The 26,337-nt window shown below is 47.9% G+C and overlaps 1 protein-coding gene across 4 annotated transcripts in view; it reads right to left on the bottom strand.

Moving 5' to 3' along the window:
* Positions 1-26,337, bottom strand: part of EP400 (E1A binding protein p400) — a 359,367-nt gene that overhangs the window by 320,474 nt on the left and 12,556 nt on the right. For all 4 annotated transcript variants that reach the window (XM_063964664.1, XM_063964662.1, XM_063964665.1 and 1 more), the window contains exons 3-7: positions 11,013-11,100; positions 10,039-10,131; positions 2,148-2,476; positions 1,651-1,911; positions 1,129-1,314 (exon numbers count right to left, since the gene is read on the bottom strand). In XM_063964664.1, the coding sequence (XP_063820734.1) occupies positions 1,129-1,314; positions 1,651-1,911; positions 2,148-2,476; positions 10,039-10,131; positions 11,013-11,100 (957 nt within the window). The remainder of the gene's footprint in view (positions 1-1,128; positions 1,315-1,650; positions 1,912-2,147; positions 2,477-10,038; positions 10,132-11,012; positions 11,101-26,337) is intronic.

The following is a 26,337-nucleotide window of genomic DNA, read 5'->3' as shown; positions in this document are numbered from 1 at the left end:
GAAGGTGCCCACATGAAGCAGAGTCTGCTTTGATGTAGCTATGGCGCCGGAGCTACTAATAAGTTGTCTCCACACGATGTGTAGCCTCACATAAATGCTTGGTACAACACACCTCCCGTCAGTCACACTCAGAGGGACCCGTACGCCTCACCCCCGCTTCTGCCACACAATGAACCGGGGGGCTCCCCTAGCGGGGCCCCCGGTTTGTACTCACTACGACGATCACCTTCAGGCTCTGTCAGGGGTGTGCGGCAAGCTGCAGCTGCGACAGCTAAGGCGCAGTGCCCCACTGAACAAATAGCCCCTTAGGAAGGTGGTCCTGCAGCGGAGAAGCGGCTCAGCACCTCATGAGGCCGGTGACCGTCTCCCCCTCCTAACTCCCACGGCGCAGGTATGCTGTTACCCAAACAGTATACCGAAATAAGTAAAAGTTTAAATGAATTGAAGAAAAACTCTGGAGCTTGCAGAGTGTGCATCCTCTCTTGAGGGCACTTTTTTCTAAACTGCTTGTTGGAGGGGGCATAGAGGGGAAGAGCCAGCACCCCCAGTTGAAGAAATGTAAAGTGCACCGGCTCCTTTGGACCCATCTATAACCAGTCATACTAATCTGTCCCCAATACCCCTTATGGATGCTAGAGAAATAATAGTTTCTTCATTCGTGGCACGCATGCAATATTCAGCTGCAGAGATAAAGGATGTAGGCATCTTCTGGTTTCTCTAGCAACCTCAAAGCTAAAGTATAAATAATAGATTATTTATACTGAACTCTGATCAAAGTCTAATGAGCACCTGATCAGACAGAGGGTTCTAAGGCACTTAGGTGGAAGCAGATGCCACTGCTAAGGATCATGCTATCTAGACAAAAGTTTGTGTTAGGCTACAATGCAGCCAGGCATATTGTAGATCACGGGTCTTAAACCTGCGGCCCTCCAGCTGCTGTTGTACTATATATACCAGCATGCTGTGCCACAGTTTTGCTATTAAGGTATGCTAAAACTGAGGCAGGGTATGCTGGGATGTGTAGTTCCACAGCAGCTGGAGGGCCACAGGTTGAAGGATCATGTTGTAGATAATCACCTGGTTAAGAACAAAGATGTGTAAACAAACATGTTTTCTTCCATAAATTACCTTCTTAGCACTGGCAATTTTCCACATCCTTTCTTGGGCAAAGTCAGCAGCCATCCACTGCATCTCTTCTAACAGGTAATTCCAATGGGACTTTGGTCTGGAGGGCTCCATCAGTCTAGGTAGCCTCTTCAATGACCACAGGCCTTCTTTTCGAAGCTCTGCTATTCGCTGATGGATCCGATTTTCCTACAAGACAAAGATTGAGTAATTAATCTCATATCTACTACAGGCTAATGTCCCCCTCTGCATTACAATAAAATGACTCTTTCATGGTTGCGGAGACACATCACACCAGTCTTGTATCTCACAATCTAAGATCTTAAAAGGTATTTGCACTATGAGGTAACTACCAGGCCCTTCCTTAATGAATGTTTAAAATGGATGAGTAGGAACTTAATCATGTAAAAATTAAGAAGAACAACAAAAACAAGAAGCGGACTTAATATGAATTCAACATCTTAATTGTCTGACATTTTTTTCTGTTCGCAATAGGCCTTATTACTAAATACGCACTGCATTTACCTGCTCTTGTGGTTTAGATACTGGATCCTGGGAAATGTCCTCTGTACCCGGTGCTAGACTCGGAGAATCCTGAGTGCCTGAATGAACAGGTGACTTTGTAGAAGGAGACAGTACTTTGCTCCCCCCAGGAGATAACATCCTCTTGGGTGAGACATTTGCAGTAGGAAGGACAGAGTCTGGAATGCTGGATGGTGTGGTAGGTGAAGAGGGAGCTGGAGATGAGGATTTTCCAGCATCAAAGCCTAACTTAGATGACAAAGCCTGTCCGAGAAACAAAATATACATACTCACTGGCAAGCAATTTGAAGTGGCATTTAAAGATTCTACTAAAAACAATATATTATTTAATAAGACATATAAAATGAAAAGAACAGTGTAATCATTTGACAAGAGAGGAAATAAGGGAGTTGGAAACCATGGTAAAAATGCTAAAATAGCCTGAACAGAAAAAGAAGACCTAGCAGTAAACGTTAGCTTAGATCACACTGTACACATACCAGTTGTGAGGTAGTTTTCAAGGAAGATTGGCCTAACAGCTTGTCTTGGGGCTGCTGGGAAAGTTGGCTTTGGGCAGATTGTACGTTAGGAATGCTGAACGCCTGCGGATTCCCTTTCAGAGATTGAGAGTCAGCAAGTAGCTGCTGCTGCGGAAGATGCATTGTGGTGAGCACAGAAGACACTGGCATTCTAGGAGCCTGATTTCTGCTCGATGATTGCAAGCCGGCAGTATTTGGCACCAAAGAAACCTTTGTTGTGTCACTCTGTCTGTTACCAAGAGAACCAGAGTGTTGCAAAGGTGGCATCCCCACCGCAGTACAAATGGAACCTGTGTGGATTATCATTAACAAAAAAAATTAAAATCAATAAGCATAATCTCATTCAAATTATTTTTATTTATTTTTTTACCAGAGCTCTGTCCCCTAGAACTGGAACATAATCTGCCATCTGTGTTATCATACAACAAGCAATAGAACTAATGCTGGGCATACACAAGCAGATAAAACGCCTGTTAGACCGACAGGCATTTTATCTGCCACAGCCGATATCCAGGACATACACCGTGAGATCTTTCACAGTGTATGTCACCTAATATCAGCGCTCTGCCCCCGGGAAAGAGACATTACCCCGTTCCTTCCCATGTGAAGGAACGGTTCATCGGTCAGCTGCGGTAAGGCATACACTGACTGATGCAGCCGACCGGACACTTATAAAAATAGGATTTTGGTACTTACCAGGTAAATCCTTTTCTTTGAATCCATAGGGGGCACTGGAGTACTCTTGGGATATGGACGGGCTTCCGTAGGAAACAGCACTGAATATTTAAATTAGTAACACTCCACCCCTCCATATCCCTGAGCACTTACTCAGTGTTTTTTACTGAGCCGAACAGGAATTAAGAGAGGTTAATAATGGAGTATTACATATAACATAACTGACAATAACGAAGTTAACACATAACGTTACTGACAACTAACAGTTGACACCCTAACCAGCACTTGTAACTTGAACCAGTCGGTGAAAGTGTGTTACCATAAGATCCTCAGAACTAACCACAAGTAGGTAAAACTGCTCTGGGTGGGCGTCCAGTGCCCCCTATGGATTCAAAGAAAAGGATTTACCTGGTAAGTACCAAAATCCTATTTTCTTTTTCATCCACTAGGGGTCACTGGAGTACTCTTGGGACGTACCAAAGCTTCCCCCGTGGGCGGGAGAGCTGTTTGGCACTTGTAACACTAGGCGGCCAAAGCTAGATGCTGATGCCGCAAAAGTATCAAACTTGTAAAAGCGCACAAACGTGTGCACTGAAGACCATGTAGCCGCCCGGCAAAGCTGTGTCGCAGAAGCCCCACGACCAGCTGCCCATGAAGTTCCCACAGAACGTGTGGAATGAGCGGTTACTGACGTAGGCGGTTGTAACCTAGCATGAAGGTATGCCTGGCGTATGGTCAGTTTTATCCATCTGGATAAAGTTTGTTTAGATGCTGGCCAACCCATCTTGGCAGCATCATAGAGAACAAATAACGTATCCGTCTTACGAACTGAAGACGTTCGGGATACATAAACGCGTAATGCGCGAACCACATCCAGAGTTCCAGAATGTGCTGTCAACACAGGAACTACTATTGGTTGATTGATGTGAAAAGATGACACTACCTTTGGTAAGAAGGCGGGATTCGTCCGAAGTTCCGCTCTGTCATCATGAAACACCAAATACGGTGGCTTGCATGACAAGGCACCCAAATCTGAAACACGCCTTGCCGAAGCTAAGGCTAAGAGAAAAATTGTTTTCCAAGTGAGAAACTTTATATCCACTTGTTGTAAGGGTTCAAAATATGAAGACTGTAAGAACTCCAAAACCAGATTCAAGTCCCATGGCGCTGTAGGTGGAATGAATGGAGGCTGTACCCTGAGTACACCTTGTAGAAAAGTGCGTATAGACGGCAATAGAGCCAATCGTCTTTGAAAGTAAATTGACAAAGCAGATACCTGCACCTTTAGTGTAGATAAACGCAATCCTCCATCTAACCCTGTTTGTAGAAACAACAAAAGGCGGCATAACTTGAAAGCTGATGTCGGAAATTTCCGAGCTTCACACCAACCTATATAGGCACGCCATATTCTGTAATAATGAGCTGCCGTAACCGGCTTCCTAGCTCGTAACATGGTTGGTATAACTGAATCTGGAATGCCCTCTCTTTTTAAGAGGGCGGTCTCAACAGCCACCCCGTCAGACGCAGCCGCGCTAAATCGGGGTAAAGAAACGGACCCTGTTGTAACAGGTCTGGACGTATCGGGAGCGGCCACGGATCGTCTGCGAGTAATCCTCGAAGATCCGAGAACCAAGCTCTCCGAGGCCAATGCGGCGCCACTAGTATGACTGTGAGCGACTCTCTTTTGATCCGTTTTAGCACCAGAGGGAGCAGCGGAAACGGTGGAAACAGATACACAAGACTGTACGGCCACGCGACAGTGAGAGCATCCACCGCGACTGCCTTTGGATCTCTTGTTCTGGACACATACTGGAGCGTTTGATGATTGTGTCGAGATGCCATCAGGTCCACCTGAGGATAACCCCATCGCTGAACCAACATGTGAAACACTTCTGGATTTAATGACCATTCGCCTGGGTGAAAATCCCGACGACTGAGATAATCCGCTTCCCAGTTGTCCACTCCCGGAATGAACACGGCCGACAATATCACCTGGTGGCATTCCGCCCAATTGAGGATTCGAGCTACTTCCCGCATTGCCATGCTGCTTCTCGTTCCTCCTTGTTTGTTGATGTATGCGACCGCCGTCGCATTGTCCGATTGCACTTGGACAGGCTGAGAGCGAATCATATGCACTGCTTGTCGTAGCGAATTGAAAATTGCGCGGAGTTCTAGAACATTTATCGACAGCAATTTCTCGTGATCCGCCCAGAGACCCTGGAGCTGACAATTTTGAATTACCGCTCCCCAACCTCTGAGACTGGCGTCCGTAGTTAGAATTATCCAATTGCAAACTCCGAACCGTCTTCCTGCGGTTAAATTGTGTTCCTTGAGCCACCATAGCAGAGAAACTCTTGCTATTGGTGACAACCTCACTCTGTGGTGAATCTGCAGATGCGAGCCCGACCACGACCACTGGGCAAGCACGTTCAGCTGAAATGGACGAGAGTGAAATCTCCCGAACTGAAGCGCCTCGAAAGCTGCCACCATTGTGCCTAACAGGCGAATGCACAAGTGTACCGACACTGTGCGTGGTTTGAGTACTAATTGTACTAGATGGCGTAGCATTTGTACTTTTTGTTGTGGTAGGTAAATCCTTTGATTGACCGTATCGAGAATCATACCTAGGAACTGAAGGCGTTGAGACGGAATCAGATGTGATTTCTTGAAATTTACAATCCAACCGTGGTGAACCAGTACATTGTAAGTTAGCAGCGCATGTTGGGTAAGTATCTGTTGAGACGGAGCTTTGATGAGCAGATCGTCTAAATACGGAACTATTGTCACTCCCAGGGATCTGAGGTGAGCTATCATCACCGACATTACTTTGGTGAATACCCGAGGCGCTGATGACAGGCCAAACGGCAGAGCCTGAAACTGGTAATGGTTCTGGCGTATTGCAAATCGTAAGAATTTCTGATGAGGCTGCCAAATTGGAATGTGTAAGTACGCATCCTTGAGGTCTAGCGCAATCATAAATTCCTTGGTCTCTAACCCCGCAATCACCGAACGTAGAGACTCCATTTTGAATCTGTAGTAAGTTACGTACTGATTGAGGCCCTTTAAGTTCAATATTGGTCTGACTGAGCCATCCGGCTTCGGGACCACAAATAGACTTGAATAATAACCCTGACCCTGTTGGTGTACAGGGACCGGAATCAACACTGCCGAATCCAGTAAGGACTGAATGGCAATTTGCAAAACTGTCCTCTTGTCGTCCGACAGAGGCAAGCCTGTCTTGAAAAACCGCAGAGGCGGCAGACAGTCGAACTCTATTTTGTAACCTTTTAACACTAAATTGCGAATCCAGCCCTCCGCGGATGTGTGGAACCACGCCCCCTGGAACGTCTGAAGGCGTGCTCCCACAATTGGAGAACCGAGATGGGCTGGTAACCCGTCATGCCACTGGCTTGTCGGTAACCTTAGCGTCTTGGCGAGTTGTGTTGGTTTGATGGAAACCACGTCCTCGACCACGTCTAGCAGGCGTGGCTGATCCTCTGCCACGTCCTCGAAAGGGCTGAGGTCTAAAGGATCTGAACGAAGGTCCAGCGTACCTTCTTCTTGGCGCAGGTGGAGGCAATGGTAAGAACACAGACTTACCTCCCGTAGCCTCCTTAATCCATGCGTCCAATTCTGGCCCAAACAACTTCTTGCCATCGTAAGGCAACGCCTCTATACTTCGTTTGACCTCTGCCTCCGCCTGATAAGTACGCAGGTAGAGTGCTCTTCGTGCCGTAACTAGCGAAGATGAAATACGAGAAGTGAGCTGACAGACGTCAGTGGACGCTGTACAGAGATACTCTACAGCCTCAATCATTTGATTTACCTGAATTATCTGGTTTTCGTCCTGTAAAACAGATTTGAGTTCTGTAAGCCATATTATGAGCGCCTTAGTTACCCAAATGCCAACCAATCCAGGTCTTAGCATCACACCTGCTGCTACATACATGCTTTTTAGCATAGTTTCTATCTTGCGATCTGAAGGATCTTTAAGCGTAGTAGCTGCTGGCACTGGTATGGTTAATTTCTTGGTAAGCTTTGACACTGAAGAATCAACTATTGGTGGATTCTCCCATGTACACGTTACCGAGTCTGGAAAAGGATAACTAGACTTAAATCTGCGAGGTATAGAAAACCGTTTATCTGGATTCTGTCTTGTTTCTACTAACATCTGATTTAGAGAATCCGACACAGGAAAACTTACTGGCGTCTTCCGTCGTTTAGTAAATACGACCTGATCATTGGTGAGAGGCTGTTCAGCTTCAGGAAACCTTAGCGACTGCCGTACCGCTCTGATGAGATCATCAATGCCGGAACTGTTAACATCCTCGCCATCTGACTCCACTTCGCCCTCCTCACCCTCATCGTGTTCCGTGAGGTCTGGGATGGAATCGTCAGAATGCAACATAGCAGACACTGGAAAATCATAAGACATATGAAAATTATCCCGTTTGCCCAAAATGGATTTGGACCGTACGCAAGGCTGAGACGCCTCCGGTAGTTCTGGCGGTCTCACCCTAGACTCAGATCTTAACGTTTCTCGTTCCAGACGAGCCGCGGTCATTTCTGTCTGAAATCTCTCCAGTACATTTACTAACATACCCCACGGAGGGTCCGGTGAGGAAATTGGTTGTAAAACAGGAGGCGAAATGGTATTCTGAACGGAATCCACAAAACATACTTTACATGTGGCAGATCCATCCGGTAACACACTGCCACATACTTTGCAAATATGCTTTTTAGTTTTTGCTGGTGCCTTACTCATTATGGCGACAGACAATACAATACACAAAAAACAGACACTTGCACGACTCAGTAAAATAGCAGTAAGGTGTCTCTGTATATAAATCTGGCCAAGTGCAGTACACGTGGCCAGTACTATGAAATTTGATCCCAAATTCCCACTAACACCCCTGTGCCTCCGGTGGTGTAGAGATGTAAGACAGGAATCTTCTGGAATCACAGAGGAAGATACAGGAAGCATGTTAAAAATGGCTGCCATGTTATACTTATACATATAATCACAGTGCTGGTTACATTCACTGATTATACTGTAACAATTCCCCTGCTGCTGCAATATTTCTCTGCTTTATTATTATTGTCCCCCATGTAAAGGCTGCCTGCTCTTTTAGCTTATTACAGCGGCAGCGCAGCGTGTGGGCCCCCAGCGGGTATCGTAGAGCGCTATGTGCCTCGTGTTTCCCAGCGGTGGGCTCCTGTATAATAGCTGGCGGTCAGCTAATCAAGCTAGCGCTGCGGCGGGCGGCGGCCTGTGAGAGTCGATCAGAGGTGCCTGCACGGAGGTCTGTGGCCGAACGTGCGGGCGCCTGAGCGGGGAGAGCCGCGGTGCCTGCACGGAGGCCTGAGCGGGGAGAGCCGCGGTGCCTGCACGGAGGTCTGTGGCCGAACGTGCGGGCGCCTGAGCGGGGAGAGCCGCCTGAGAGGGGTCATCAAACACTATGTCCCCACACGTCGGGGCGGCAGCGGGAGCTGACCGCCCCGTTTCACATACCTTACTCCTGCAGACGTGCGGAGGCTCCGACGGGGCTTTTCAGTAAGCGCCGGCCAGCCAGTGCAGGAGGATGTGAGGGCTGTGAGGGAGCTCTTTCAGAGAGGCCCGACACGCCCGTGCTGCTATCAGCAGCTGCACTATCCCTGACCCTGCCTTTTGGAAGGGGGAAAGGGATGTGTACAAATAGTAGAAAAAATAAAAATAAAAATAAAAGTTTCTTCAACAAAACCGTGACTTCAGGTATTAAGCTGCTACCACGTTCAGCACAGAAAAAACACTGAGTAAGTGCTCAGGGATATGGAGGGGTGGAGTGTTACTAATTTAAATATTCAGTGCTGTTTCCTACGGAAGCCCGTCCATATCCCAAGAGTACTCCAGTGACCCCTAGTGGATGAAAAAGAAATATATTGCATTGGAGGGACATGCTGGACGATCCGGCACGCCCGACCGATCTTTTCAGATTGGTCGCCCACATACATGCTTCAATTATAGAGCTGAACTAATATCTCCCTACCAGACCTCTCCGCTCAATATCTGCGTCTCTAATCCACATGTATTACCTGTTCCCACTCAAAATTACAGGACTTTACCTGGGCTTCACCCACTCTGTGGAATGCCCTCCCATGCACAATAAGACTCACCTCTAGTCTCCAAACCTTTAAATGTTCCCTGAAAACTCATCTCTTCAGACAAGCCTATCAAATTTCAGACCTACCCACATCCAGTTACATCTTCTCTGTACAGTCCACATAACCTTACATTTTATCTTCCAACATTGCTGGATGATCATATCATGCAACCCATTAAGAACCAAGCAATCTGGGGAACCATTATGTAACAGGTAGCATCTATCCTTGGGTATTAATCCCTATTTCCCTATAGATTGTAAGCTTGCGAGCAGGGCCTTCCTAACCCTATGTCCGTCTGTCGTTTGCCCAGTTTTGTTTTATAACTGTTGTTCTAATTGTAAAGCGCAACGGAATATGATGTGCTACAGTATATAAGAAACTGCTAATAAATAAATAACTGCTTATATCAGGCCGATTGGCCAGAAAACTGTGTTCCCAGCATAACTCCCCCATGATATTCCACTATAAAACAAATATATATACTACAGATTTAAGCAAGTGACTTAATACTGGGCTGGTCATATCTGGTCAATATACGGTACATAGTAAAGACAGAATCAGGCTGGTGTTGAGTGTTGCATTGTTTTGAGCACACGCAGTCTTATATTGAAGCTATTAATTTGGGCTGTAGACATGCAATTTTTCAGAATTAGCAGCTATTCTGATATTTAATTAAAAAGTGCATTCAGTGTGAAATCCCTCCATTTCTAGTGTAAACAAGGAGGGATAAAAGAAATTATGCACACACACATTATATATATATATATATATATATATATATATATATATATATATATATATATATATATTTTTTTATTTTTTTTTATAAAAACGTAGTTTGGCATCTTTCTATTTTTTTCCTACGGACACCATCCATTTTTAGCGGTGAACCAATTTGTTAAATCTCTAGCATTTTGACTGACTGGCAGCATACACAACAGTAGGGATATAACCAGAAAGGTAGTTCCAATACGTGCACATGACATTGGTCCTTTAAAATTACACACTAAACCCTGGAATAACTTAACTATCTTACCGGGTGTTGGCTGCTGAACTACACCACGCATTAAATTTGGTGACAGGGATCCAAGTTCAGAAAGAGTGAAATCTGGAAGCTTTTGTGTTGAATCTAAATCATATTACACAAAAAAAACACACACAAAAAAAACACTAAGAAGACAAGTCAAGAGAAATTAAGGTGACTACCCATTTACTAAAACCCTTTGCCCAAATATAATTTAGAATAGTTATAGTAAGGATTATTACAGGAATCAAATATTTCATGGGATAAATCATAAATGGCTTCCAAAATGTGTCTAAATAGTATTCTGCATATTATAAAGCTGTAAAGCAAATTCACCTCAATAGCAGGGTGATATATGCATGGGATGGATTCCTTCCCAATCAGTTTGGGATTAACCTATATTTGAACAGTCTGAATTCATGTGGGCGTTTCCTTTGATATCCACTTACTTCCTTGGAAACTGTAGGGAGAAGGCACTTTGGGACCAGTTTCTTTACTAAACTTTCCTCACAACCCATAGAAGGAGTGGGGCAGAATTATTGAAAATTGCCAATTAGAATAGATGGTAATGTGTACAGCTGGAATTCCCTTTGATGTCCGCTCCAAAATTAATGATACACAACTTCCTGATACAGTTAGTTCTTTAGCAGTGTGTGTGGTATTTTGACTGACTGGCTGCACTTAGAAGAATATTAATAAAACCGGCAAAACAGCGCCACAGATGCTGCAGCTGGCATAACTGCCTGACATTTAAAGTTTTGCAACAAAACCTGATAAGAAATTTGCTGTCTTTCAACATGTACTAGTCAGTGGGGTGAAATATCATTTTGCCTTCTCTACACCTTAAAACAAATTTTATTTCCTAAAGCATATGCTTTATCAAATTATATTTAGCAAGACTTAAAATTAACGTATTTTGTTTTTGTTAACGTACTGCAAATCTTCAGACTATTGTATAATAAGAATAAATAATATTAATACAGTACCAAATAAAGTCTCCTTTTGTGTGCAGGAAGCCTGTGTTTCCATGGCAACTGGGATTTCGGATGTTGGGCTGGCAGGAGTATCCAGAAACTAAAAAGGAAAATATAAATATAGACGCATGAGTATTGGAAGACAAATAGGTATAAATACAAATAGTAGTATACACTTACTGCATAACTTACATAATAATAAAAAAAAAAAAAAAAAACAACAACAAGCCCCGAGTCTGTAACATAGACTGGTTACTTACTGACTAATCACTAAACACTTTCATAATTCCAGATCAAGAGAATAGAGCATAGATAATGCACACCAGGGCAGAAAATTAATACAAATTCAGAAATGTGTGTTCAGATCTAGGAGCCAATAGGGTCTTTTATGTAGCAAGGGAACATAGAAATGACATAACAGTTACGCCAGAAGTCTTGCCACAGGAATTTGCACAGCTCTGACCCACTCTAGTGCCTACCAATAGATATCACTTGGAAAGCTACAGGAGATGCAAGGTGCACTGTTCATCTTACAAATATGAGTGGTCATTCCAACTTTTACTTAGGGAACACCCACATGCCAATGCACTGCATGATTATTTGTGGGATTGCAGTACAAGAGAATAATCATGCCTAACAAATATACATTTTTATTTCCCACTGTTACTTTACTAATTACTAATCTGAGCCATATTAATTCAAAGCAACGTAGGGAAACGTGTTGCATAATCCCATAACTGAGAAATTATATTGAGGACATCATCAAGCATTAGAACTACATCCACCCCGAGACCAGGGGGCTGATCTATGCAGGGTAAGTGGGATAGCCTTAGCTTATACGCCCCAAAAATGCCATGACACACCTGCGTTTTCGCTGCCACTCCCCATTACCACCCCTAAGCGCTCACTTCCCGTCAACCTTTCTACAATGAAATTCTCACTGTGAGTGGATTTGCAAAGGCACCTTAACACATGCGCAGTGTGATCACAGCACATGCACAGTATACATGCACAATAGCATACCACTCTGAATCAGGCCCACAGTTTCACGATGGTTTAAACATATGAGCACTAATAACGTTCCAATGCAATCACTTTTACTACTGATTACAGAGTTTTCAAAACCGAGGTCCATTTTCAGCATCCATCAACAATGTGCTATGTTTACAGACTATTCTGTGGCTGGCTGACGGATTAAATGGTATCTATGCATCAGACACAGAACCTCTGTAACTGTCATATATGCATTATTAAAGAGGTGAATGGATAAACCTACAATACAATGCTACTTTTACTATTTCAGACAATTACATATACACCAGCAGTACAGTATAATAAATAAAGAAATCAATACTTGGCCATTTTGGAAGACAACACCTTCTTATAATAAGAATTTACTCACCGGTAATTCTATTTCTCGTAGTCCGTAGTGGATGCTGGGGACTCCGTAAGGACCATGGGGAATAGCGGCTCCGCAGGAGACTGGGCACAACTAAGAAAGATTTAGGACTACCTGGTGTGCACTGGCTCCTCCCTCTATGCCCCTCCTCCAGACCTCAGTTAGGAACTGTGCCCGGAAGAGCTGACACAATAAGGAAGGGATTTGGAATCCCGGGTAAGACTCATACCAGCCACACCAATCACACCGTACAACTCGTGATACTATATCCAGTTAACAGTATGAACAACAACTGAGCCTCACGAACAGATGGCTCATAACAACAACCCTTTAGTTAGGCAATAACTATATACAAGTATTGCAGACAATCCGCACTTGGGACGGGCGCCCAGCATCCACTACGGACTACGAGAAATAGAATTACCGGTGAGTAAATTCTTATTTTCTCTGACGTCCTAGTAGATGCTGGGGACTCCGTAAGGACCATGGGGATCATACCAAAGCTCCCAAACGGGCGGGAGTGCGCGGATGACTCTGCAGCACCGAATGAGCAAACTCAAGGTCCTCCTCAGCCAGGGAATCAAACTTGTAGAATTTAGCAAATGTGTTTAAACCCGACCAAGTAGCAGCTCGGCAAAGTTGTAAAGCCGAGAACCCTCGGGCAGCCGCCCAAGAAGAGCCCACTTTCCTCGTGGAATAGGCTTTTACAGATTTAGGATGCGGCAGTCCAGCCGCAGAATGTGCAAGTTGAATCGTACTACAGATCCAGCGAGCAATAGACTGCTTTGAAGCAGGAGCACCCAACTTGTTGGCCGCATACAGGATAAATAGCGAGTCAGTTTTCCTGACTCCAGCCGTCCTGGAAACATAGATTTTCAGGGCCCTGACTACGTCCAGCAACTTGGAATCCTCCAAGTCCTTAGTAGCCGCAGGCACCACAATAGGTTGGTTCAAATGAAAAGCTGATACCACCTTAGGAAGAAATTGGGGACGAGTCCTCAATTCCGCCCTATCCATATGAAAAATCAGATAAGGGCTTTTATATGACAAAGCCGCCAATTCTGACACACGCCTGGCCGAAGCCAAGGCCAACAGCATGACCACTTTCCACGTGAGATATTTTAGTTCCACGGTTTTAAGTGGCTCAAACCAATGTGACTTAAGGAAATCCAACACCACGTTGAGATCCCAAGGTGCCACTGGAGGCACAAAAGGGGGCTGAATATGCAGCACTCCTTTAACAAACGTCTGAACTTCAGGCAGTGAAGCCAGTTCTTTTTGGTAGAAAATCGACAGAGCCGAAATCTGGACCTTAATGGAACCTAATTTGAGGCCCATAGTCACCCCTGACTGTAGGAAGTGTAGAAATCGACCCAGCTGAAATTCCTCCGTTGGGGCCCTTCTGGCCTCACACCACGCAACATATTTTCGCCATATGCGGTGATAATGGTTTGCGGTCACCTCCTTCCTAGCTTTAATCAGCGTAGGGATGACTTCCTCCGGAATGCCCTTTTCTTTTAGGATCCGGTGTTCAACCGCCATGCCGTCAAACGCAGCCGCGGTAAGTCATGGAACAGACAGGGCCCCTGCTGCAGCAGGTCCTGTCTGAGCGGCAGAGGCCATGGGTCCTCTGAGATCATTTCTTGAAGTTCTGGGTACCAAGCTCTTCTTGGCCAATCCGGAACCACAAGTATAGTTCTTACTCCTCTCCTTCTTATTATTCTCAGTACCTTGGGTATGATAGGCAGAGGAGGGTACACATAAACCGACTGGTACACCCACGGTGTCACTAGATCATCCACAGCTATCGCCTGAGGGTCCCTTGACCTGGCGCAATATCTTTTTAGCTTTTTGTTGAGGCGGGACGCCATCATGTCCACCTGTGGCCTTTCCCACCGGTGTACAACCATTTGGAAGACTTCTGGATGAAGTCCCCACTCTCCCGGGTGGAGGTCGTGTCTGCTGAGAAAGTCTGCTTCCCAGTTGTCCACTCCGGGAATAAACACTGCTGACAGTGCTAACACATGATTTTCCGCCCATCGGAGAATCCTTGTGGCTTCTGCCATCGCCATCCTGCTTCTTGTGCCGCCCTGTCGGTTTACATGGGCGACCGCCGTGATGTTGTCTGACTGGATCAGCACCGGCTGGTGTTGAAGCAGGGGTCTTGCCTGACTTAGGGCATTGTAAATGGCCCTTAGTTCCAGAATATTTATGTGTAGGGAAGTCTCCTGACTCGACCATTGTCCCTGGAAGTTTCTTCCCTGTGTGACTGCCCCCCAACCTCGAAGGCTGGCATCCGTGGTCACCAGGATCCAGTCCTGTATGCCGAATCTGCGGCCCTCTAGAAGATGAGCACTCTGCAGCCACCACAGCAGCGACACCCTGGCCCTTGGAGACAGGGTTATCAGCCGATGCATCTGAAGATGCGATCCGGACCACTTGTCCAACAGATCCCACTGAAAGATCCTTGCATGGAACCTTCCGAATGGAATTGCTTCGTAAGAAGCCACCATCTTTCCCAGGACTTGCGTGCAGTGGTGCACCGACACCTGTTTTGGTTTTAGGAGGTCTCTGACTAGAGATGACAACTCCTTGGCCTTCTCCTCCGGGAGAAACACTTTTTTCTGTTCTGTGTCCAGAACCATCCCCAGGAACAGTAGACGCGTTGTAGGAACCAGCTGCGACTTTGGAATATTCAGGATCCAGCCGTGCTGTTGTAGCACTTCCTGAGCTAGTGCTACTCCGATCAACAACTGTTCCCTGGACCTCGCCTTTATAAGGAGATCGTCCAAGTACGGGATAATTAAAACTCCCTTTTTCCGAAGGAGTATCATCATTTCGGCCATTACCTTGGTAAATACCCTCGGTGCCGTGGACAGACCAAAAGGCAACGTCTGGAATTGGTAATGACAGTCCTGTACCACAAATCTGAGGTACTCCTGGTGAGGAGGGTAAATGGGGACATGCAGGTAAGCATCCTTGATGTCCAGTGATACCATGTAATCCCCCTCGTCCAGGCTTGCAATCACCGCCCTGAGCGATTCCATCTTGAACTTGAACCTTCTTATAATAAGAATTTACTCACCGGTACTTCTATTTCTCGTAGTCCGTAGTGGATGCTGGGGACTCCGTAAGGACCATGGGGAATAGACGGCTCCGCAGGAGACTGGGCACATCTAAAGAAAGATTTAGGTCTATCTGGTGTGCACTGGCTCCTCCCCCTATGACCCTCCTCCAAGCCTCAGTTAGGACACTGTGCCCGGAAGAGCTGACACAATAAGGAAGGATTTTGAATCCCGGGTAAGACTCATACCAGCCACACCAATCACACCATATAACTTGTGATAGGAACCCCGGTTAACAGTATGATAACAACGGAGCCTCTGAACAGATGGCTCGCAATAACAACCCGATTTGTGTAACAATAACTATTTACAAGTATTGCAGACAATCCGCACTTGGGATGGGCGCCCAGCATCCACTACGGACTACGAGAAATAGAATTACCGGTGAGTAAATTCTTATTTTCTCTGACGTCCTAGTGGATGCTGGGGACTCCGTAAGGACCATGGGGATTATACCAAAGCTCCCAAACGGGCGGGAGAGTGCGGACGACTCTGCAACACCGAATGAGAGAACTCAAGGTCCTCCTCAGCCAGGGTATCAAATTTGTAGAATTTTGCAAACGTGTTTGCCCCTGACCAAGTAGCAGCTCGGCAAAGTTGTAAAGCCGAGACCCCTCGGGCAGCCGCCCAAGATGAGCCCACCTTCCTTGTGGAATGGGCTTTTACAGATTTAGGCTGCGGTAGTCCCACCGCAGAATGCGCCAGCTGAATAGTGCTACAAATCCAGCGCGCGATAGTCTGCTTAGAAGCAGGAGCACCCAGTTTGTTGGGTGCATACAGGATAAACAGCGAGTCAGTTTTCCTGACTCCAGCCGTCCTGGAAACATAAATTTTCAGGGCCCTGACTACGTCCAGTAACGTGGAATCCTCCAAGTTCCTAGTAGCCGCAGGCACCACAATAGGCTGGTTCAAGTGAAACGCTGATACCACCTTCGGGAGAAACTGAGGACGAGTCCTCAACTCTGCCCTATCCATATGGAAAATCAAATAAGGGCTTTTATAGGACAAAGCCGCCAATTCTGACACACGCCTGGCCGAAGCCAGAGCCAACAGCATGACCACTTTCCACGTGAGATATTTCAAATCCACAGTCTTCAGTGGTTCAAACCAATGTGATTTCAGGAACTCAAAAACCACATTGAGATCCCAAGGTGCCACTGGGGGCACAAAAGGAGGCTGAATACGCAGAACTCCTTTGACAAAAGTCTGAACTTCAGGCAGTGAAGCCAGTTCTTTTTGGAAGAAAATCGACAGGGCCGAAATCTGGACCTTACTGGACCCCAATTTGAGGCCCAACGTCACCCCTGCTTGCAGGAAATGCAGGAATCGACCCAGTTGAAATTCCTCCGTTGGGGCCTTCCTGGCCTCACACCAAGCAACATATTTCCGCCAAATGCGGTGATAATGTTTTACGGTGACATCCTTCCTGGCATTGATCAGGGTAGGGATGACTTCCTCCGGAATGCCCTTTTCCTTCAGGATCCGGTGTTCAACCGCCATGCCGTCAAACGTAGCCGCGGTAAGTCTTGGAACAGACAAGGCCCCTGCTGCAGCAGGTCCTGTCTGAGCGGCAGAGGCCAAGGGTCCTCTGAAAGCATCTCTTGAAGTTCCGGGTACCAAGCTCTTCTTGGCCAATCCGGAACCACGAGTATAGTTTTCACTCCTCGCCTTCGTATTATTCTCAGTACCTTGGGAATGAGAGGCAGAGGAGGAAACACATAAACCGACTGGTACACCCACGGTGTTACTAGAGCGTCCACAGCGATCGCCTGAGGGTCCCTTGACCTGGCGCAATATCTTTTCAGCTTTTTGTTGAGGCGGGACGCCATCATGTCCACCTGTGGTCTTTCCCACCGGTTTACCAGCATTTGGAAGACTTCTGGATGAAGTCCCCATTCTCCCGGGTGGAGGTCGTGCCTGCTGAGGAAGTCTGCTTCCCAGTTGTCCACTCCCGGAATGAACACTGCTGTCAGTGCTAACACATGATTTTCCGCCCATCGGAGAATCCTTGTGGCTTCTGCCATTGCCCTCCTGCTTCTTGTGCCGCCCTGTCTGTTTACATGGGCGACCGCCGTGATGTTGTCTGATTGGATCAGTACCGGCTGGTTCTGAAGCAGGGGCCTTGCTTGGCTTAGGGCATTGTAAATGGCCCGTAGCTCTAGAATATTTATGTGAAGCGAAATCTCCTGATTTGACCACAGTCCTTGGAAATTTCTTCCCTGTGTGACTGCGCCCCAGCCCCGAAGGCTGGCATCCGTGGTCACCAGGACCCAGTCCTGTATTCCGAATCTGCGGCCCTCTAGTAGATGAGCCCTCTGCAGCCACCACAGCAGCGACACCCTGGTCCTTGCAGACAGGGTTATCCGCTGTTGCATCTGGAGATGGGACCCGGACCATTTGTCCAACAGGTCCCACTGGAAAGTCCTTGCGTGGAACCTTCCGAATGGAATCGCTTCGTATGAAGCTACCATTTTTCCCAGGACTCGTGTGCATTGATGTACCGACACCTGTCCCGGTTTTAGGAGGTCTCTGACTAGAGATGACAACTCCTCGGCTTTTTCCACTGGAAGAAACACTTTTTTTCTGGTCTGTGTCCAGAATCATTCCCAGGAACAGAAGACGTGTCCTCGGGACCAGCTGTGACTTTGGAATATTGAGAATCCAGCCGTGCTGTTGTAGCACTTCCCGAGAAAGTGCTACCCCCACTACCAACTGTTCCTTGGACCTCGCCTTTATCAGGAGATCGTCCAAGTACGGGATAATTAAAAACTCCCTTCTTGCGAAGGAGTATCATCATTTCGGCCATTACCTTGGTAAAGACCCTCGGTGCCGTGGATAACTGGAACGGCAGCGTCTGGAACTGATAGTGACAGTCCTGTACCACAAATCTGAGGTACTCCTGGTGAGGAGGGTAAATGGGGACATGCAGGTACGCATCCTTGATGTCCAGGGAGACCATGTAATCCCCCTCGTCCAGGCTCGCAATAACCGCCCTGAGCGATTCCATCTTGAACTTGAACCTTTTGATATAAGTGTTCAAGGATTTTAAATTTAAGATGGGTCTCACCGAACCGTCTGGTTTCGTTACCACAAACATTGTGGAATAGTAATCCTTCCCTTGCTGAAGGAGGGGTACCTTGACAATCACTTGCTGTGAATACAGTTTTTGGATAGCCACCAATACTGCCTCCCTGGCAGAGGGAGTTGCTGGTAAGGCAGATTTTAGAAAACGGCGGGGGGGGGGGAGGAAAGTCTCGAATTCCAGCCTGTACCCCTGAGATACTACTTGAAGGGCCCAGGGATCCACCTGTGAGAGAGCCCACTGTGTGCTGAAATTTCTGAGACGGGCCCCCACCGTACCCGGATCCGCCTGTGAAGCCCCAGCGTCATGCCGTGGACTTACCGGACGCGGGGGAGGACTTTTGCTCTTGGGAACTGGCTGTATGCTGCAGCTTTTTCCCTCTACCTTTGCCTCTCGGCAGAAAGGATGCGCCTCGCGCCCTCTTGTGTTTATGGGGCCGAAAGGACTGTACTTGATAATACGGTGCCTTCTTTTTCTGTGGGGTAGCCTGTTGCAAAAATGTCGATTTCCCAGCCGTAGTTGTGGAAACGAGGTCTGAAAGACCATCCCCAAACAGTTCCACCCCCTTATAAGGCAAAACTTCCATGTGCCTTTTTGAATCGGCATCACCTGACCACTGCCGAGTCCATAACCACCTTCTGGCGGCAATGGACATTGCGCTTATTTTTGATGCCAGCTGGCAAATATCCCTCTGTGCATCACGCATGTATAAGACAGCGTCCTTTATATGCTCCACTGTCAGCAAAATAGTGTCCCTATCCCGGGTATCAATATTATCCGACAGGGAATCTGACCACGCAGCAGCAGCACTGCACATCCATGCTGATGCAATCGCTGGTCGCAATATAATGCCCGTGTGTGTATATATAGCTTTTAGGGTAGCCTCCTGCTTTCTATCAGCAGGATCCTTTAGGGCGGCCGTATCCGGAGACGGTAGTGCCACCTGTTTTGATAAACGTGTAAGCGCTTTATCTACCCTAGGGGACGTTTCCCAACGTGACCTATCCTCTGGCGGGAAAGGGTACGCTGCCAATAACCGTTTAGAAATTATCAATTTCTTATCGGGGGAAGTCCAGGCTTCCTCACACACCTCATTTAATTCCTCAGATGCAGGAAAAACTACAGGTAGTTTTTTCTCACCGAACATAATACCCTTTTTTGTGGTACCTGGGGTACTATCAGAAATGTGTAATACATTTTTCATTGCTCAATCATGTAACGGGTGGACCTATTGGAGGGTACACTAGTCTCATCATCGTCGACACTGGAGTCGGTATCTGTGTCGACATCTGTGTCTGCCATCTGAGGTAGCGGGCGTTTTAAAGCCCCTGATGACATTTGAGACGCTGGAACAGTCACAAGCTGAGTAGCCGGCTGCCCTATGTCGTCAAACCTTTTATGTAAGGAGCTGACACTGTCACGTAATTCCTTCCATAAGTCCATCCACACAGGTGTCGACCCCACAGGGGGTGACAACACATTTACAGGCATTTGCTCTGCCTCCACATCATTTTCCTCATCATACATGTCGACACAGCGGTACTGACACAGCACACACACAGGGAATGCTCTGACAGAGGACAGGACCCCACAAAGCCCTTTGGGGAGACAGAGGGAGAGTATGCCAGCACACACCAGAGCGCTATATACCACAGGGATATCACCTATAAAGAGTGTTTTCCCTTATAGCTGCATATATATTATTATACTGCGCCTAAATTTGTGCCCCCCCTCTCTTTTTTACCCTTTCTGTAGTGCAGGACTGCAGGGGAGAGCCAGGGAGCGGTCCTTCCAGCGGAGCTGTGAGGGAAAATGGCGCCAGTGTGCTTAGGGAGATGGCTCCGCCCCTTTTTCGGTGGGCTTCCTCCCGCTTTTTGTGTTATTCTGGCAGGGGTAATTTACACCTATATAGCCTCCGGGGCTATATATGGTGTCAGTTTTGCCAGCCAAGGTGTTAATATTGCTGCTCAGGGCGCCCCCCCCCCCAGCGCCCTGCACCCATCAGTGACCGAAGTGTGTGGTGTGCATGAGGAGCAATGGCGCACAGCTGCAGTGCTGTGCGCTACCTTGGAGAAGACAGAAGTCTTCAGCCGCCGATTTTCCGGACCTTCCTGCTTCTGGCTCTGTAAGGGGGACGGCGGCGCGGCACCGGGAACGGACGACGAGGTCGAGTCCTGTGTGCGATCCCTCTGGAGCTAATGGTGTCCAGTAGCCTAAGAAGCCCAAGCTACCACCACTTAGGTAGGTTCGCTTCTTCTCCCCTTAGTCCCCCGCTGCAGTGAGCCTGTTGCCAGCAGGTCTCACTGTAAAATAAAAAACCTAAACTATACTTTCTTTCTAGGAGCTCAGGAGAGCCCCTAGTGTGCATCCAGCTCGGCCGGGCACAGAAATCTAACTGAGGCTTGGAGGAGGGTCATAGGGGGAGGAGCCAGTGCACACCAGATAGACCTAATCTTTCTTTAGATGTGCCCAGTCTCCTGCGGAGCCGTCTATTCCCCATGGTCCTTACGGAGTCCCCAGCATCCACTAGGACGTCAGAGAAATAAGTGTTCAAGGATTTTAAATTTAAAATGGGTCTCACCGAACCGTCCGGTTTCGGTACCACAAACATTGTGGAATAGTAACCCCGTCCTTGTTGAAGGAGGGGTACCTTGATTAACACCTGCTGAGAATACAGCTTGTGAATCGTCTCCAGCACTGCCTCCCTGTCCGGGGGAGCTGTCGGCAAGGCAGATTTGAGGAAACGGCGAGGGGGAGACGTCTCGAATTCCAGCTTGTACCCCTGAGATACTACTTGTAGAATCCAGGGATCCACCCGTGAGCGAGCCCACTGGTCGCTGAAGTTCTTGAGACGGGCCCCCACCGTACCTGGCTCCGCCTGTGGAGCCCCAGCGTCATGCGGTGGACTTAGAGGAAGCGGGGGAGGACTTTTGTTCCTTGGAACTGGCTGTATGTTGCAGCTTTTTCCCTCTACCTCTGCCTCTGGGCAGAAAGGACGCGCCTCTAACCCGCTTGCCTTTCTGGGGCCGAAAGGACTGTACCTGATAATACGGTGCTTTCTTTGGCTGTGAGGGAACATGGGGTAAAAATGCTGACTTCCCAGCTGTCGCTGTGGAAACGAGGTCCGAGAGACCATCCCCAAACAACTCCTCACCCTTGTAAGGCAAAACTTCCATGTGCCTTTTAGAATGTGCATCTCCTGTCCACTGCCGAGTCCACAATCCTCTCCTGGCAGAAATGGACATTGCGTTTATTTTAGATGCCAGCCGGCAAATATCCCTCTGTGCATCTCTCATGTATAAGACAGCGTCTTTAATATGCTCTACGGTTAGCAATATAGTGTCCCTGTCTAGGGTATCAATGTTTTCCGACAGGGAATATGACCACGCAGCTGCAGCACTGCACATCCATGCTGAAGCAATAGCTGGTCTCAGTATAATTCCTGAGTGTGTATATACAGACTTCAGGATAGCCTCCTGCTTTCTATCCGCAGGCTCCTTTAGGGCGGCCGTGTCCGGAGACGGTAGTGCCACCTTTTTTGACAGACGTGTGAGCGCTTTATCCACCCTAGGGATGTCTCCCAACGTGACCTGTCCTCTGGCGGGAAAGGGTACGCCATTAGTAACTTTTTAGAAATTACCAGTTTCTTATCGGGGGGAAGCCCACGCTTCTTCACACACTTCATTTAATTCATCAGATGGGGGAAAAACCACTGGTAGCTTTTTCTCCCCAAACATAATACCCTTTTTTGTGGTACCTGGGGTAATATCAGAAATGTGCAACACATTTTTCATTGCCGTAATCATATAACAAGTGGCTCTATTGGAATGTACACTAGTCTCATCGTCGTCGACACTGGAGTCAGTATCCGTGTCGACATCTGTGTCTGCCATCTGAGGTAGTGGCCGTTTTAGAGCCCCTGATGGCTTTTGAGACGCCTGGGCAGGCACGGGCAGAGAAGCCGGCTGTACCACATCCGTTATGTCGTCAAACCTTTTATGTAAGGAGTTGACACTGTCGCGTAATTCCTTCCACATGTCCATCCATTCTGGTGTCGACCCCGCAGGGGGTGAAATCACATTTATCGGCACCTGCTCCGCCTCCACATAAGCCTCCTCATCAAACATGTCGACACAGCCATACCGACACACCGCACACACACAGGGAATGCTCTGACACAGGACCCCTCATGCTCTCACACAGGACCCCACAAAGTCCTTTGGGGAGACAGAGAGAGAGTATGCCAGCACACACCATAGCGCTATATAATGCAGGGATACACACTACACACAGTGATTTGTCCCCTATAGCTGCTATAATACACAGTTTTGCGCCTAAATTTAGTGCCCCCCCTCTCTTTTTTACCCTATTGAGCCTGGAAACTGCAGGGGAGAGCCTTGGGAGCGTCCTTCCAGCGGAGCTGTGAGAGGAAATGGCGCCAGTGTGCTGAGGGAGATAGCCCCGCCCCCTTCTCGTCGGACTTCTCCCGCTTTTTTCAGGATATTTTTGGCAGGGGATTTTACACATATATAGTCTTGCTGACTATATTATGTGTTTATTTGCCAATATAAGGTACTCTTATTGCAGCCCAGGGCGCCCCCCCCCAGCGCCCTGCACCCATCAGTGACCGGAGTGTGTGGTGTGCATGGGGAGCAATGGCGCACAGCTGCAGTGCTGTGCGCTACCTTAATGAAGACCGGAGTCTTCAGCCGCCGATTTTCTGGACGTTCTTCTTGCTTCTGGCTCTGCAAGGTGGACGGCGGCGCGGCTCCGGGACCGGACGACCGAGGCTGGGCCTGTGTTCGATCCCTCTGGAGCTAACGGTGTCCAGTAGCCTAAGAAGCCCAAGCTAGCTGCAAGCAGGTAGGTTCGCTTCTTCTCCCCTCAGTCCCTCGTAGCAGTGAGTCTGTTGCCAGCAGATCTCACTGAAAATAAAAAACCTAAATATACTTTCTTTCTAAGAGCTCAGGAGAGCCCCTAGTGTGCAACCAGCTCAGCCGGGCACAAAATTCTAACTGGGGTCTGGAGGAGGGGCATAGAGGGAGGAGCCAGTGCACACCAGGTAGTCCTAAATCTTTCTTAGTTGTGCCCAGTCTCCTGCGGAGCCGCTATTCCCCATGGTCCTTACGGAGTCCCCAGCATCCACTAGGACGTCAGAGAAAATAAGATTTTACTTACCGATAAATCTATTTCTCGTAGTCCGTAGTGGATGCTGGGGACTCCGTCAGGACCATGGGGTGGGATAGCGGCTCCGCAGGAGACAGGGCACAAAAGTAAAAGCTTTAGGATCAGGTGGTGTGCACTGGCTCCTCCCCATATGACCCTCCTCCAAGCCTCAGTTAGGATACTGTGCCCGGACGAGCGTACACAATAAGGAAGGATTTTGAATCCCGGGTAAGACTCATACCAGCCACACCAATCACACTGTACAACCTGTGATCTGAACCCAGTTAACAGCATGATAACAGCGTAGCCTCTGAAAAGATGGCTCACAACAATAATAACCCGATTTTTGTAACAATAACTATGTACAAGTATTGCAGACAATCCGCACTTGGGATGGGCGCCCAGCATCCACTACGGACTACGAGAAATAGATTTATCGGTAAGTAAAATCTTATTTTCTCTGACGTCCTAGTGGATGCTGGGGACTCCGTCAGGACCATGGGGATTATACCAAAGCTCCCAAACGGGCGGGAGAGTGCGGATGACTCTGCAGCACCGAATGAGAGAACTCCAGGTCCTCTTTAGCCAGGCTATCAAATTTGTAGAATTTTACAAACGTGTTCTCCCCCGACCACGTAGCTGCTCGGCAGAGTTGTAATGCCGAGACCCCTCGGGCAGCCGCCCAGGATTAGCCCACCTTCCTTGTGGAATGGGCCTTGACAGATTTAGGCTGTGGCAGGCCTGCCACAGAATGTGCAAGTTGAAATGTGCTACAAATCCAACGAGCAATCGTCTGCTTAGAAGCAAGAGCACCCAGTTTGTTGGGTGCATACAGGATAACAGCGAGTCAGTTTTCCTGACTCCAGCCGTCCTGGAAACCTATATTTTCAGGGCCCTGACAACATCTAGCAACTTGGAGTCCTCCAAGTCCCTAGTAGCCGCAGGTACCACAATAAGCTGGTTCAGGTGAAACGCTGACACCACCTTAGGAAGAAACTGGGGACGAGTCCGCAGCTCTGCCCTGTCCGAATGGACAATCAGATATGGCTTTTGTGAGACAAAGCCGCCAATTCTGACACTCGCCTGGCCGAGGCCAGGGCCAACAGCATGGTCACTTTTCATGCGAGATATTTCAAATCCACAGATTTGAGCGGTTTAAAATGTGATTTGAGGAATCCCAGAACTACGTTGAGATCCCACAGTGCCACTGGAGGCACAAAAAGGGGTTTGTATATGCAATACTCCCTTGACAAACTTCTGGACTTCAGGAACTGAAGCCAATTCTTTCTGGAAGAAAATTGACAGGTCCGAAATTTGAACCTTAATGGACCCCAATTTGAGGCCCATAGACACTCCTGTTTGCAGGAAATGCAGGAATCGACCGAGTTGAAATTTCTTCGTGGGGCCTTCCTGGCCTCACACCACGCAACATATTTTCGCCACATGTGGTGATAATGTTTTGCGGTCACCTCCTTCCTGGCTTTGACCAGGGTAGGAATGACCTCTTCCGGAATGCCTTTTTCCCTTAGGATCTGGCGTTCCACCGCCATGCCGTCAAACGCAGCCGCGGTAAGTCGTGGAACAGACATGGTACTTGCTGAAGCAAGTCCCTTCTTAGCGGCAGAGGCCATGAGTCCTCTGTGAGCATTTCTTGAAGTTCCGGGTGCCACGTCCTTCTTGGCCAATCCGGAGCCACGAGTATAGTTCTTACTCCTCTACGTCTTATAATTCTCATTACCTTGGTTATGAGAAGCAGAGGAGGGAACACATACACCGACTGGTACACCCACGGTGTTACCAGAACGTCCACAGATATTGCTTGAGGGTCTCTTGACCTGGCGCAATACCTGTCCAGTTTTTTGTTCAGGCGGGACGCCATCATGTCCACCTTTGGTCTTTCCCAACGGTTCACAATCATGTGGAATACTTCCCGATGAAGTCCCCACTCTCCCGGGTGGAGGTCGTGCCTGCTGAGGAAGTCTGCTTCCCAGTTGTCCACTCCCGGAATGAACACTGCTGACAGTGCTATCACATGATTTTTCGCCCAGCGAAGAATCCTTGCAGTTTCTGCCATTGCCCTCCTGCTTCTTGTGCCGCCCTGTCTGTTTACGTGGGCGACTGCCGTGATGTTGTCCCACTGGATCAATACCGGCTGACCTTGAAGCAGAGGTCTTGCTAAGCTTAGAACATTGTAAATTGCCCTTAGCTCCAGTATATTTATGTGGAGAGAAGTCTCCAGACTTGATCACACTCCCTGGAAATTTTTTCCCTGTGTGACTGCTCCCCAGCCTCTCAGGCTGGCATCCGTGGTCACCAGGACCCAGTCCTGAATGCCGAATCTGCGGCCCTTTAGTAGATGAGCACTCTGCAGCCACCGCAGAAGAAACACCCTTGTCCTTGGAGACCGGGTTATCCGCTGATGCATCTGAAGATGCGATCCGGACCATTTTTCCAGCAGATCCCACTGAAAAGTTCTTGCGTGAAATCTACCGAATGGAATCGCTTCGTAAGAAGCCACCATTTTTCCCAGGACCCTTGTGCAATGATGCACTGACACTTTTCCTG

The sequence above is a fragment of the Pseudophryne corroboree genome, chromosome 1, assembly GCF_028390025.1.
Source record: "Pseudophryne corroboree isolate aPseCor3 chromosome 1, aPseCor3.hap2, whole genome shotgun sequence".
In the NCBI taxonomy this organism is placed as follows: Eukaryota; Metazoa; Chordata; class Amphibia; order Anura; family Myobatrachidae; genus Pseudophryne; species Pseudophryne corroboree.
This window is presented reverse-complemented; position numbering and strand designations above follow the sequence as displayed.